Source organism: Scomber scombrus, chromosome 6 (genome assembly GCF_963691925.1).
Source record: "Scomber scombrus chromosome 6, fScoSco1.1, whole genome shotgun sequence".
Classification (NCBI taxonomy): domain Eukaryota; kingdom Metazoa; phylum Chordata; class Actinopteri; order Scombriformes; family Scombridae; genus Scomber; species Scomber scombrus.
This window is the reverse complement of record NC_084975.1, coordinates 10228718-10244224: the sequence shown is the minus strand read 5'-3', so window position 1 is coordinate 10244224 and position 15507 is coordinate 10228718. Positions and strand designations below refer to the sequence as shown.

Below are 15507 nucleotides of genomic sequence, written 5' to 3'. Positions count from 1 at the left end.
TACACTGTATCTGTTTGAGATTTATTGTTTCTTGAAACACAAGCTCAAGCACCACAATTACATGTGGACATAATACGTGTCAAGCAACCTAACCCTTAATATCCTATAAATTCATTTGTAAGCAGGTATGAAATCTGTGATTTTTCAGATGGGATGCTTGCAAGTTTTAGTTAGCCTGCTATGATTTCACATTACAGTGAAATATTCTTAGGAGATAAAACCTGAAGACTTGTGCTAATATATTGGCTTGAACCTAATGTCATTGAGAATCATGCTTCTTGTACCATTTACCATCACAATATGATACTGGAGTTTACGACTTAGTCCTGATCCACTGCATTGCACACAATAAGGACATACTAGTGTATTGAAAGCTGAATGATCTTCCCACTTCAACGGTGCTCTTACTAAGGTCATTGCCAAGGTACCCAATGAAGGGTTGTCTTTAGTAAAGATGTGGATCTGGATCATCTGAAGAGATTTTAAATGCTTTTTAAAAGCTCGCATTAATGTTCCTACTAGCCTCAAATATGAAGGAAAACAGTATAAAATATAATTATCTTTGAAAGAACCTGGTAATTGTGTGTTCTATGATATTGCTGTGTCCAGAGATGAGAACCAGTATTGATCCCATGTCTTCTTTATGTGCCAGAGGGCCAACTGAATCTTTTCATGGCAGTATGAGCACCTTGGAGCAATAGAGGAAACTAGTTTATTTATATAGTATGCATTTAATGCTAGTAACAAACAATAAAAAGTTCAGAATCAAACTGAATGCTGCCTTCTGAGAGCACACAATTTCTTTGATCCTGGTATTTGACAAGGCACTGACTGGTACAAATAAGCAATACATCTTTATGAGTCATTACTCAATGCTTACAATCAATTATACATAATAAATCATCTTATTTATCTAGAATAATATTTAAATAGAAAGAGCACCTTAGGAATCTGTCCACAGTAGCACACCTAAGTATTGTGATGAAGATTTGGCTGCTCAAATTATACAAAAACCTTGCTAGTCATATCAGTTCTTAGCCATGAAAATTCTAAGAAGTTGGCATGTTAATTCACATGTATTACTATCTTTAAAAACAACCCTGAATATGTTGTTTCTCATATTGTCATGTCTACTTAAAAAAATGAAATAAACTGCAATGTGCAAACTCATCCACTGGGTGATGCTGTATAACTTCTTTTCATTTTCAGAGTACAAGGAAGAAATGACTCAGTCACCAGTTTTACAAATTATGTTAACTGACATCTTTATTATTTGTCTTATGCTATTTACATTTCTACATATACATTAAAGTGAGGTGCAAGACACTGGCAGTAGTGAATCACTATAAGTGACTATAGTGCAATACCAAACAGTAAAACTGCTTGTAATATACAGATTACATAACTTACTGAACATATTACATGTTGCTTTGACATTATTTTCTTAAAATACTTGGCAGGCAGTTTAAGGTGAAGAGAAATAAATATTTTGTGCACTAAATCTCATTCAGTTCCTGGGAGAGAATTTTTTTCTGTATTATTTTCTGCCTCTTAAAAAACCCAACAAAATGCTCAGGTACCCTATGAACCTTCAGTATTGTCATAACAACAACACAGAATTGAAAGTCAAATTACAATATACAAAAGGGTGGACAAAAAAACATGAACACCTGTAAAATAACATACCCTGCAACAAATACTACATTAAAGCTAATAATGTTCAGTAGTGTGTCTGAGGCGTATTGATTTGACTAAAGGATCGACAGGTGCAGAAACTGAAACATAAGTGCCATATAACACCATCACTAATTGTTTCCCAAATAGATACCACAGGGATTTATCAACACCTCATTAAAAAAATCTCTGAACACCAAAAGGTTTCATAGCAAGTCTACACAAGACTGGATTCAAATTTTGAGGTGTTGATGTGTTTTTCCCCAACACTAAGTGTGTACTACCAAAGTTAAAAAAGCAAAACAGCTAAAAAGAATTATAACACTGAATGAATATATCAATACATACAGTAAAAAGTCCACGTGACAGATAAAAGGGCTTTTGGAAGCCACATAAATATTTAGGAGTTACAGTCAGAGTTTGAAAGAATATCCAACATTTAAAAAAAATGAAAAGTCTTAGTTTGATTAAAGTAGAACACACTTTTTCCCCCAGTGATTTCTATATATATCCCTGCAAGGAAATATTTGAATTTACCTTACATTTTATTACTTTAAGAATTCCATTTCAACTCATTAGGGAAATAATACACAGCAGATTATTCATAATAGTGCAATAACATCTGTGACACATGACAGTATTCACTCTGGCTTTACCCTGGATGCTACGAGGTGCAGACTGGGTCAGAAGTTGTGCTGACAGTCAGAACAATGTGGTCACATTACGACATTGTGTTATCTTAGTAAAGGGTAGCACTACTATGTGTTTGTGTGTGTGTGTTTTTTTATCCGTTAGCAGCAGGATCTCTTCTTCTCTGACGGGCTGTTGACCAGCTGGACAGTCTTCTCTTTCTCTCGGTCTTCTTGCTCTTTCAGAATTCTGATAAACATAATGAGACATAAACAAATGAACCAGTTCTGGCACAACACCTGAGAGTACTGCAGATGCTGTTTTATTGTGTATTTGCGGCTGTCACTGCATCCCAGTCTGCACCTGCTTCAGTTCTGCTCCATCTGCATCAGGTCTGTATAAACCCTGAATGGTCCTCATTTTCCAGCAGGGGATTATAATACTCCCTGCAGCTATTTGTCATGTTGCTATGTATTAAACCCTGTTTTGCTCTATCGTCACAGCATGGACAATCCGAGAACCATAATGTCAAGTGAAACTGTAGTGCTTCCTGTATTTGTGACAGTGCAGTACGGTTATTTTGTGCAAATGTCAATAATAATAGATTACTTACAGTTAGAGCATTGAAATGGACTATACCTGTCTAACTGAAGTAAAGAAAGTCACTGTACATTGCACAGAAAAGGGAGACAAAATATGGTTTAAACAGTAACATGAAGGTTTGATTGTATCGCAGGTCTTTTCACTTAAAAGTCCCTTCTCTCTGTTTGTTCACTAACCTGCTGATAAGTCATTTACGCCTCCAACACAGAAAAAATCAAACATTTGGCTCTGTATGAATTACCTTATTTCGTTACAAACAAAACAACAACACAAATCCCACTTTGAAAGCACACAAACACACACACAAAAGAACATTACTTTTGCTCACCTGGCCAAATGAACCATGGACTCCATCACATTGTGTCCAGAGCATGCACTGCACTCATAGAAAGTCATTTGGCAATCCTGAAAAAGAGCCAAAATGATGATGATGATGATGATAATGATGATGATGATGATGGTGGCTTGGCTGTTAGAAGCCCTGCTGTGTCTGAAACAAGCAGTATATCTGAGCTATTTCAACTTTTACAGCACACAATGGGCCAAACGAGAACCATATTCTGTAATAATATTCGAACGAGCAGAGAAATGTATCTGTCACATGGTAATTTCTGATCTCCATAGCAACTATACTACACACCAGAGACCAGAGGAATAAAACACTAAGAAAAGAAAGAGAAAGATAAAACACAATCATAGAGGAGTTGCCTCTGTATATAAAACTCTCTCAACTCAATAATCATCATGTTTCTTAAATGTATTGAAGCTAAAAACAAACAGTCACCTTGGCGAGCCTTTCGCCCACTCCTTTCTGAACTTGTCTCTCAATATCCTTGTCCGTTTTGTTACCCAAGAGCATAATGGTTATGTCCTCCCCTGCGCCCTCCTGTACAGGAAGAGGAGAGAATGCAGATTTAAAAGACACGTAACAGCGTCTATCGCAGTTAAAAGACTGAGCCTCTGTTGCTCCCAGCTCCCCAGTGTTAACAGCTAATCTGTACAGTATTAGCCATATATTTTTTACATTAACATACAGTGAAAATGCTAGTAGTCCATAACATACAACCAAATTAAAACAGCACAACTGCACGCCAGTTAAAAAAAAACCTTTCCCTGATATGTATTTGTTGAATAAATGAAATAATAATAGTAAATGAATATTTTGTGGTATTCCTGTGAAACGTGTGTGAAGCAGTGACTGGGTGATTGTTACTTTCTTACCTTCACACTTGTCAGCCACTGTCTGACTCCTGTGAAGCTCTGCTCAGCTGTGATGTCATACATCACAACCACACCGTCAGCTTTGCGAAAGAATTGTTTGGTGATGCTTCGATATCTGAGGGAGGAGAAGGAGGAAGTAAACAAAAAGAGGACTTTTTGTTCTTTGGATCTATTCAACTTATACAATGGAGGAATTATGCTTTTGAGAATTTGCTGTAGTGTTTCAAGTTCAAAACACCATGTTACTGAATGATCTGGCACATGGAAAGAAAGTAAAAATGTTTAAATGTTTTAGAGCCAAGGAAACTATTTGATTTCATGAAAATTCTTGGCATTCTACATGTATACTCCACCTAATTAAAAGTAGAGTAACAATATAAAACTACAGTAAAGTATAAAATGTACTCATTGTAAATTAGATCATCTTTGTCTTCACCTCATAAGTTGATACCTCACCTTTCCTGTCCTGCTGTATCCCACATCTGCAGCGCCACCTGGCTGTTGTCCACAGTTATTGTCTTCACACTGTAATCTATACCTACACATACAAACATCAAACTGTTAGCACAAGCTGTTTTATTGAGGAACGGCAAGTTTATTTACAGACTCTCAATCAAATCAGTAACCTAGTTACTGTTACCATGCAGGCAACACATAACAATTTACTATATAAATATGTACAAATGCCTAATATGCAAATCTACACAATGATCTGGATCTATGTGATTGATACAATTTTTTAAATGTAATGAATTTTAATCAAGAATATGTTAATGTTTGAATAACATAGGCTTAACTTAAAACTGAAACTAAATTGTTTTACTTGAGAAAAACAATGCAAGGAATATGGTGCCACTTCTAAATTATTAACAAAATAGGATTTCAAAGGCTTAACTGAAGCATTTTGTCAGTAGACCTAAGCACATTTCTTTTAATACTGTGTCTCACATAAAAACAAAATCTGCAACAGCTGTGTTTAAAGACCAGTGTGTAGAATTTTGTGACATCTAGCAGTGAGTTAGCATTGTTACTACCTGAATACAAGTGCGTATTAGAACCTTCAGTGGCTGCAAACCTCATGAAAAGTGTGAAAGGGGCTGGAATACTGTTGAATCATGGTGGTTTAACATGTTGTGAAAGAGGACCTGATATAAAGGGCTCAATAATTAAAAAATAAAGTAACTGATGAATATTATATTCGATGTCTGCCAAAGTCTATTCAGCTAGATGCCACTATCTTGCTCTACCACCAACCATTTTTTCAGATTGGCCTTGAGAGTGTGTCATGCCTCTTTAGAAAAAAACAATCATGTTCAGCATGCAGGCTAATGAAAAAATTGAGCACTAATGTTTAGCCATAGCTGAGGTCCATATACTATATTTCATCCTTATAGTCTTACCTTTAACTGCTGTGCTTTCAGTGTTAAAACCAACTAGCACCTTCAAGTGCTTTGTAGGCTAACACATGCCTGAGGTCAACCACAGGTTTCGATTGCTTTGCTTACAGGAAATGACAAGGGACATATTTTTGTGTTTGCACTGTACTCACCCACAGTGGCAGAGGTTCCTGGGCGGAAGCAGTCATCACAAAATCGTTGAAGGAGGGAGGTCTTTCCTACACTAGAGTTCCCTACCAGAACAATCTTGAAGAGGCGGTCAGGTGGTGATGGACCAGTTTCCTCCTAAATAAAGAGAGAGATTATTGGGGAGAGATTAGAGGGATGCACTGGGAACAATCAGTCAAGTTGCTGACTCCTCTGACTCTTCTTCCTTCTCTTTCTCACTGAGAAATTGAACACCTGTGCCAAACATACCTCAGAGGAAAGAGAGAGCTTTCTGCTACTCAAGAATAAATCATAGAAACACTTAAGGTAATTGAATCACTGAAGCTTTTAACTGCTGATTTAGTAATTAGAAGTAAAGAAACTTTTAGAAACACAGATATTATCTGGCAAGCATTCCTTACATACAGCCTATCACTTGATGTTCACATGCTTACATTTATGCTGGTCTCTTTGCCAACAGGCTGGCCCCTTGGTGAGGTGGGAGTTTTCCTTTTTTCCACATTTCCCTTCGACTGCTGTGGTTGCGCAGAAGATGCAGATGGGTAAATATCACTCATCACCAAGTCTATATTCTCCTCATTGTCTGACGCATCCTCCCCTTCACTACACTCCTTAAGTGGGGTTTGAGCCTGATAGTTATTCTGGAGCAAGTGTGGGAGGTGGTCCTCCTCGATGGAGATGATCCTCTGGAGGTGCCCTCTTGTCCTCTCCGGGCAAGATTGCTGGCATGACCCATTGGAGTTCTGCCTCACAGAGCTGGTGGTCAGGTCCTCCTCACTGCAGATACAACGTAATAAGATCAGGGCAAGTCCACTTTTGATGATACCAACAAACATATACTGTATATACAAACAATGATTCAATGTGTATTTATGATATCACCTGATGACAGTTTACCTTTTGAAGATGTTTGTTTGTTTCCCAACATTCATGAAAGGCATCTGCTGGTGGCAAACTGGTGTTTTCTTATAATTTTTTGGTTTCTGCAGAGTCAAAACATAAAGCTTTTGGTCAGACTGCAGCATGAGATTCTAAAATTCAATCTAAATTTTGGGGTGGCTGTTCTAGACTCTTATGATCACTTTCATCGCCTTCTATTCCTTCAAAAATTACAACCTTCAAAAATAGGATACATGAGGTTCAGACAGGGGAAATTACAATACAATACAGAAAATGTATTCCATCATATTACACAGCACATACCTGATAGATCATGTCTTTTTCATCCCGTAAATGTTTGTTCATTTCCCTAAATAGATAAAAGAAATAGAGATATTAAAGACAGAATGAGAACATCAAGTCTTTTTATAATACTGAGTGATTTTGCAAGTTTCAGCATGGTGCAACTGGTAGAATTCATTATGAAACTGAATGCCTAGCCGTGTTTGATACAATTTTCTAGCTTTAATGGCTCTAAGACATCCAGCTCTCCCTCAGGTTACTGATCATGATGGTGTCGGTGGATTGAAAAGTTAGAGAAGCAGGTTCTATCTTAACAGTCGCTGAACCAGCGATTTATATTGTTGGCCAAAAGTAGAAGGCTGTAGAACGAGCAGCTTCCAAAAATAACAGAACAAAAGAAACAAACAAAACTTATTCCGAAAATGTTGTGAAGCTAAGAAACAAATCCGTCTTGCTTTGCACTGTAACCACTGCAGTAGGAAGAGGTCAAATACCAACTGAGGTGCTGGCACTAAACCAATGAGCAGTAGTTGTAAACTTTATATCACCCAAGTGAAACATCTGGCGAGGATACAGAGAAACTAATAAACAAACCAAACTTTTTCCACTAGACTTTTAAAAGTGTGGGTCTGACTTTACAGCTCATTTAATGTGCAGTACAAAAGCAACAGAAACAAAACATCATATCCAACATTCACATGGCATTACTGGTGGTTATTCTCTCAGCTGTGATCCATACCTCAACAGGTCCAGTTGCTTGAGAAGGCTTGCTCGCTCACGCTGCAGTCCTTCACTCAGTCTGTATATTTCCCTGTGTTGAACAACAATGCACCCATTATAACTAATGCTCTATGACTCCGTAAACAGTTTGTTCTGTGGCTTCACTTTATTGAAAACTGAAATAATATAACCCTGAGCAAAAGAATGCAAAATGAGTTATTAGACTACAGTGAATATATGACACATTGTCACAATCTCTTTTCTTCTTTACTCTCTTCAAGATAAAGTACCACACCATTTGAAAACCTAAACGAAGGACTTCTCTTTCAAATAGAATGAAGGTAAATGTTCAGTATACCAGTTAATCATGCTGGTGTGTTTTACTGCTTCTTAAGTGTTTGAAGCAAAAACATATAATTGTATCCTAAACAAGGTGTAATAATGATGCCTGGCGTTATAAAGAAGCCTGAAAAAGACTTGCTACAACTCACATCTCCTTCTCCTCATGAAGCCGTGAGGCCTGTTCCTGCAGCAGACCCAGCTGTTCCTGTGCTAATACCAGCTCTTGGTTCGTGTGGTCCAGCTCTCGTGCTAGCTCGTTATTTGTCTGCTTGAGCTTCACGTTCTCCACCTTGGTCACATGTTGTTCACTGTGAAGCTCCTGGCACTGATTTTCCAACTGGAGACAGATCAGTGACCAAAAAAGGGAAAAATACTGGATATTATTGGATTATATGTATTATTCACTAATCAGGAGGTCCACGCAGAAGCGGTTTGCAGAATTCCGATGAGACTTCTGCAGATGCTACTTGTAAAACTCAAAATGAAATCAAAATGAAAATTACTTTTTTCCACTTTTAATCCTGTGTCCCTGTGTTAATTGCTTATTTGTCTCTTATTATATGCTGAATGTCATGAAATCAGTATTTTTTACATTATTATGTCTTTTCCCGTAAAATAGTTTCAAATGTTTGCTCATAATGTGCTCAGAGGCATTTACAAAAGTTCACCCAATCAAATGTGACCACATGTAAGTAGCCGGACACACAGAACATATAAAACCTCACGTCACTATTTGTGAGTCATAGTTGCTAACAGAGAAATATGAACAAAGACAGGAAGAGATATATGTTTTGATATCAGTGGGCAAAAACTTTGTTTTCATTCCCAGAATAATGTGGCTGAGCTGTAATTTACAAAAAAAAAAATCTCTCTTATCTTAAATTAATGTTATCTATCATATTACAAGCCAAAAAAACATTCTGCAGAATTACACAGATTTCCATTCTGGATCATTGCTGAAAACTTTATCAAAGTAAAGTCTCTGTGTTTAGGAAGATAAAAACTTAACCCATAGTAATAGAAAACATTCTACTGTGTTGGCCTCTTAACATATACCAATAAGCTGCATACTCACTCATTTTAAAATTAATCCAATTAACAAAAGATAATAGTAAGCATAGCCATACTAAATGCTTTCAACACTGTGCCAGCCTATACTGTATACCTGTGCATGGATAATTGTCCCCCCCCCAAACAGCAACTTGGTAAACAACTGACATATTAATTAGAGGTGTTAAAGGGCTGTAAAGAAAAGAAGCGTCCTTGTTGGTGTGACTAGAATTAATTTCAGTTCACTAATTGGCCTTAAAAGCCTGAGTGCAAGGCTGTAAATGGAGGTGACCGAACCTATAAGTATCGATAAACACAAGCCGTAGTTGCTACTGCAGAAGAAGCTCACTGGAGAAGTGGTAAATAGACTGTATTTGCTAAAACTGTAACATAAGGTTCACAATCGTTAGACTGTGGTAATGAGTAGCCTATGTTTTGGTATCTATACTGCATCTCTCTGCCTCTACACATCAAGTGTGTCAATACTGAGAAATAAACCCAGTCATCCACTGGGCAAGTAGTCAGTATCATGTGATGTGTCCAAATCACTTTATTGGCTTTTTTACAGCATCTGTTATCAGTCATTTGTGTCTCACATGAATTGCTGCTCTGACAGATGAAATTCCTTATGGAATTACAAAGTGTGAGTGCATCACCTAATAGGCTGTATAATATAGACATTAAGTGGAATACAACGGTGTACTCTCACCCCCCTCTGTTTCTGAAAGAGTTGTTCCAGCTCTTTCTCTTTACTGGATAGCTGTAACTCCATGTCTTGTCTCCGAGACAGGAACTGCTCATAGTCCTTAAGTGCAGGGATAAAAAAAAAACAAAAAAAAAAAAAAAACAGGGAAGCACAGGAATGAAGCACAAGGGTGAGATGGAAGAATGAGATCTATTTAATAAATTTAGTTACACAGAGAAAATGTGTTCAACATTGCTAAAAAGTTTGTACCTGCAGCACAATTCTGTCTTTTTCATTTTTTATTTGCTGCTCCATTTCTTCATACAGACGCTTGATCTCATCATCATGTGTTGCTGCTTTCCTGTATGAGTCAGATTATTTACTAAATTAACACACATATCTTTAAAAGTCATCATTTGAAAGTGCACAGCATAAGGATAAATATTAGTATGAGATATCTACATTGAGTCATCTTTAAATTATGTGCCCAAATGAATTAAGGAGCCACTTCAGAGTTCATCTTTAGTCAGCCAAATGCTCCTTAAGTAGAGACCTGAGAATGGAACAAACCTTCCATGTTGACTGATAATCAAATATACAAAGATGATTTCCCCTGACCTTTTAAGAGCACTCTCTATCTCCCTCTTCTCCTGGTTTGCCTCTATGATCTGGGATGTCACTCTGGCCAGGAAGTCCTCAAAATTGGATAGGAGGTGTGGTTCATCCCGCCGCAGCTGTGCCCACAAACTGCGCACCTCAGCAGGTCTGATGGGATAGAATAAAGGAGAAGATGTAACGAAGCACAGCATCACAGACAATTTGTTAGTTTTCATTCTTTGGCATGAGGTTTCACTATACTAGGAAGTTGCTTAGCTTAGACAAAGAGAAAAGAGGTGGTGAGGATACTGAAAGAAATGGGTGGAGATCTGAGCTGTCTATCAATCCAGCACAATGACATACATTGAGGCAACCGTTAAGGAATCAATTAATATTGGTGTACTCGCTGAAACCCTGAAATTTGAGGTGATCCAAATGTTCTTGGCCTTGAAAAATTGATTTATTATTACAGACAAATCTGACACTATTCTTATAACTTCTTGTTTAAACGTGTGTGTTCTGAAGTACAGCACCAGTCAAAACACACCTTCCCATTGCCTTTAATTAGTAATATAATATAATAAAATATATAATAAAAAGCGTCTCCAAACTTTTGACGGGTACTGTATGTAGGCCATATACTGACAGTGAAAGCAAAACACTGAATATTAACGGTGATTGACGTATTGAAATGTTTATTAAAATCAGTTTGGAGTTTTGAAAAACATGAAGGTGATGAATGTGATCGAGGAAATCTAATAATTATGTCATCTATGTTTCCACAAGAGGCATTACGTGCCTCTGAGTTATGGTAAGTTAAGGAAAGGCAAACAAATCCGTGGAAGACTTTTCAACAGTTACAAATACTTATCCTTACAGTCTGGCCAAGATCGATATAAGTTAGTGCTGCACAAACTGATGCGATCTAAAATGTCATCTTTCTTCTTCAGCTGGGCGGGTGTCAATAGGATGTGTAAATCTGGCATCCACCTCCGCTACTGTTCACTTTTTATTGAGTTGGAGTTGTTTGCTAAAGGTGAGTCTAGTCATGCATTTCATAAGATCCTGTCATCATACATCAGACAAAGCATTGTATGGGTGACAAAGCATTGTCTATTGCATCTATTGCACATCAGTTTCTCCTGGAAGAGGGATCCCTCCTGTGTTTTTTCCTCAGGTTACTTAATTTTTCCCCCAGTAATGGGGTCTTAATTTAAATTGAGGGTCTAAGGATAGATGATGTTGTATTGCAGTACAGATTGTAGAGCCCCCTGAGGAAAATTTGTGGTTTACATATAAAAACTGACTAACTGGGTTAGAGTTAGACCTCAACTATGGTTACTAATGCCTAATTGATATTGTGTGAAGTAGCAACGCAGAGAAATTTAATAATAATGTCTTCTGGAAGTGAAGCCAACTTCATAAATAATAATATTTAGTAGTTCATTTCAATGTTTCAAATGCAACCCTGTTAAATAGAGTTGAAAGCAGTCACAATCAGAGAGGGATTATAGGAACAGCTTAGCTTGAGAGTGGAAACTTCCAACTCTTGTTTAGTTTGCACAACTGATTACAGTCTCAGATTATCGTTACTGTGTAGACTTAAAGGAGACAAAGTGTTCAATAAAGTTGACATAAGAGCACAGGCTGTAATCACAAGCAATCTCTCTCTCTCACACACACTCACACATACAGTACTCACTCTTCAAAGACACTGTTGGCTCCGAGGCTCTCCATAAGCATGCAAAAATGTTTCTCTTCTTCATCCTCTGAGGCTGCCAGGCTCTCCTCCCACTGGGACTGATACAGGACCTCTGGTGGGTTTTCACAGTAGTTTTTCTCCCCCATATTTTCTTCTACAGAAATCTTCCGACCAAATAAAAACTCACCTGGAAAAATCAAGAGCTTAGATACAAAATCAAAACACCACACCACCCCTACTGTTAACACTTGCAGCAATTTTTAAAAGGAAGGAAGGACGGACAACGTACTAAAGCCGGAGGAGAATTCATCGAGGGTGAGATATCCATTGCTGTCAGAATCAAGGGTATCAAATACGTTCTCCAACTCCTCCGCACTGAGAGGGAGCTCGCCGTTCAGCCTCTATTTAAAAGACACAAAACAGCTGCTACTGGCAAGAGCAAAGCATCAAGGACATTAACTACACTGTAGCTATAACAACTGCTACTTGAGACCTATAAGGATAGTCATTTATTCAGTGGCCATTATGAGCCAGGGAACAGTCGGTGGTTCTTTCCTCTACAATTTTAAACCTTGTCTCTTTATATTTGTCTGAATAAAACTAAATCTGTTCTAACACTAAATGTAAGTTAGACTTAAACCAAGCTCTTTCTCATTTTTAATTTAACCAGAAAGGGCACATGGATACTTTTCATAGTTTAACACATTAACACCTGGGATCTTCCCAGTGTAGCTACAGCATTCAATGATTGACCACTAGAACAGATAGTGGCTCAGGATATTATTGAACACCCTTTAACTGAATATTTTAAGTTGACTGAGACACTATTTGAGAGGGGAGGAGTGACCACTGCTCCTTACGCACAGGGTTAATCCAAAAGTACATGCCAGCGAGAGCCTTCCAAAGAAACCTTGTGACCATGACAGTAAGTATTGGACCATTTTCAAGCCAGCACGGCCACACCTCTGCAAACCAAGCAGCTTGGTTTTTGTGCTGTGTTTACATTGCTCCAAATGTTGACTGAGGCCACCCATACAATCCAGGGGAGGTGAAAGGATTGCATCTCTGTAAGATGAGCTGCTCTTGTAAAGTGTGTTATCTGGAGAGAACACATCCCTTTTACGTCAGCAAACTCAACAGTTGTAAAGCCTTCCCTGTTAGTGGTCATGGTGTGAAATGTACTTTTAAAGCTGTGAAGAACTAAGAAAATATTGTGACTGGAAATAGTGTGTCAAGAGTGCAAATAAACGCAAGTCATGCCACTATTTAGCTTGTTACGTAATCTAAAAACTTTGAAGAATGAATGCGGAGAGTAAAACAAATAAAAGTGCTGCTTTGTAGGTCATCGTCAGCACAGGCTGTCGTATGAATACAGGACTGGACCCCTGTCCTGCTGGCCAGCTAATTTCAAATCCATTACAATAAACACCAGATCAAAGCTTATCCTATATGTATTTATGCTCCTCGGAGTGAGAGCCTACAAGTGCTTCATCAAAGGATAAGCTACGGCACGGATGAATATCTGAGAGGCAAGTGAATCTGCACAATAATGTGAGTGGGGGAGTCGTATGACAAAGCTTCCGCATGGCTCTCTGTGTTCAACCCTCACTACGTCCCCCTTTCTCCCACCCCTCTTTTATGTTGCTTTGAATTAGGTGCACATGTTCTATTTGTGTCCTGCTCAACATCATTAATGAGTGCACAGACCCACCTTGCACTGCCTGTTCTGTATGAGTAAGATAAAAATGCTAAAAATTGGTGATACAGTGCTAGTAAATCTTTGATAATGTGTACACCAGTATTTAAAGTTAGTAATACATTGTCTCTATATTTTTTAATAGATTATGTAATACCGTTGGTAAAAAATTACACCTTGTAACAAATTTTAGTTGTTTTTCCTAACTGCTTATGCAAGAAAAAGTTTTAAAAAAGAAAGTGATTATTCCCTTCAAACAGAAATGTTTTGAAATTAACATATTTTCAAGAACATTCCAGATAGATACAGTGCTGAGTAAAAAAAAAAAGACAAAAAAAACCCAACCCATACTAGCCCAACGACTTAATCAGATATCCTCGTCTCCTGTCATCCAGTGCTGAGCTTTTGACATCTAGGCTCAACCAGTGGAACTTGTTGGATGAAAGTGTGCAGGTCACAGATGAGAGCAAATGTCACCTAACTTTATTCCAGCTTCTTCACCTGTAAAGGTGAGCTCTGCTTCTGCCACTTTTGTATAACTTTAGGGTAAAAGCAGTGTTAATTTTGATTCATGTTGTTTTTTCTCACTTTAAATGAATGATGTTCTTTTAAAATATCATCGTCCAGGTTGTTAGGGAATTTTCCATAAGTAATATGCACTGGGTCAAACTAGGCTTTGCGGTCATAGCAAGGCCCCACCAAATATTGGGTTTAGACCCTGTCTCCCCTTGAGATAGTGGTAAGCAGTGAGTCTGCTCCTTTTGGGGAAAACAGGAGGCATTCTGATAGTGTTGCTATAGCAGCCAAGGTCAGATATGTCTTTGACTGTTTTCCCTGAACAGGGTAAAGGTAACTGGAGTCAGAGGTTTGATATAGTGTTGGATGTAGGTCTTGGGCATTATCGGTGTGGTTTAAAGTCTATCCCCGGAGGAGAGAAAGTTCAGAATTGAAGGGAGCATCAGAACATAACGTGTACTGATCATTCATTAAGTAGTAAATGTAGTAAAATAAGTAAATAAACCTTTTCGATGCAAGACATCCTGGACTCCTGTCTACTCTCTCCATTGATGTCTGGGCTACATAATTAAAATCTCTATCACAGGTCACATAAGCAATGTCTGAAAGGAATAACAGCCATTCTCTGTACTTTTAAAAGGCATTAGCAATTAGTAAATAACGCTTACCACCCAGGAACAAAAAAATGTGTTACATAGTGTTATCTAAGTTGTCACATTTTAATTATTTATATGCAAAAAAGTCTCCATATTTCATTAAGACACTGGGGATCAGTCTTCCTTGTCCCAGCAACCTCACCTGCATGTCACGTCGGGTGATAAAGCCCTTGTTCTCGATATCACAAAGCTGGAAAAAGTCGTGGGTTTTCTCCAGGATAGTGTTTTGTCCCACGTCCCCATTCTCAGTCTTCCTCCAGTCACTCTCACATTTTCCCGCCTCTTCACTGCTTCCTTGCCTTCGCCGAGCAGTTTGGGACAATGTGGTGGTTGTAGTACTGGTGACGGCACAGGTAGATGTGAAAGCTGCCATGGTGTTTGTGAGTCCGACGGTTTGAGAGCGTTTCCCCCCGCACACTTCACATGAGCCAGGTGCAGAGAGAGGTGTGGAGGGAAGAGATCCTGGAGAAGTCGAGCTTCAGGCTGCTGTGCATCAGAGGTTTTCACCAATGTCACCGATTGTCATCTCTTAGCAACCACCTCTTTAATTAGTCGATGAAACCTAGGAGAGAGACAGGACGAGAGTCTTCAGTTTAAATAGGTGCAGCCCATTTCCCAAAGAAAAGAGTTATTAACAATAATCTTTTAAATGTATGGATTGCATGAAA

General features: G+C 38.2%; 1 protein-coding gene across 1 annotated transcript; it reads right to left on the bottom strand.

Annotated features, from left to right (window-relative positions):
* Positions 1 to 1364: 1364 nt before the first annotated feature.
* cracr2aa (calcium release activated channel regulator 2Aa) lies at positions 1365 to 15212 on the bottom strand. The gene is made up of 17 exons (XM_062420854.1): positions 14982 to 15212; positions 12261 to 12372; positions 11972 to 12158; positions 10291 to 10437; positions 9943 to 10033; positions 9697 to 9792; positions 8087 to 8274; positions 7615 to 7686; positions 6897 to 6942; positions 6591 to 6676; positions 6128 to 6470; positions 5678 to 5810; positions 4585 to 4666; positions 4129 to 4243; positions 3692 to 3793; positions 3236 to 3312; positions 1365 to 2553 (listed from the first exon to the last, which is right to left on the bottom strand). The coding sequence occupies exons 1-17, from the start codon at positions 15210 to 15212 to the stop codon at positions 2466 to 2468; spliced, it is 2196 nt and encodes a 731-aa protein (XP_062276838.1). The 3' UTR covers positions 1365 to 2465.
* Positions 15213 to 15507: the final 295 nt, after the last annotated feature.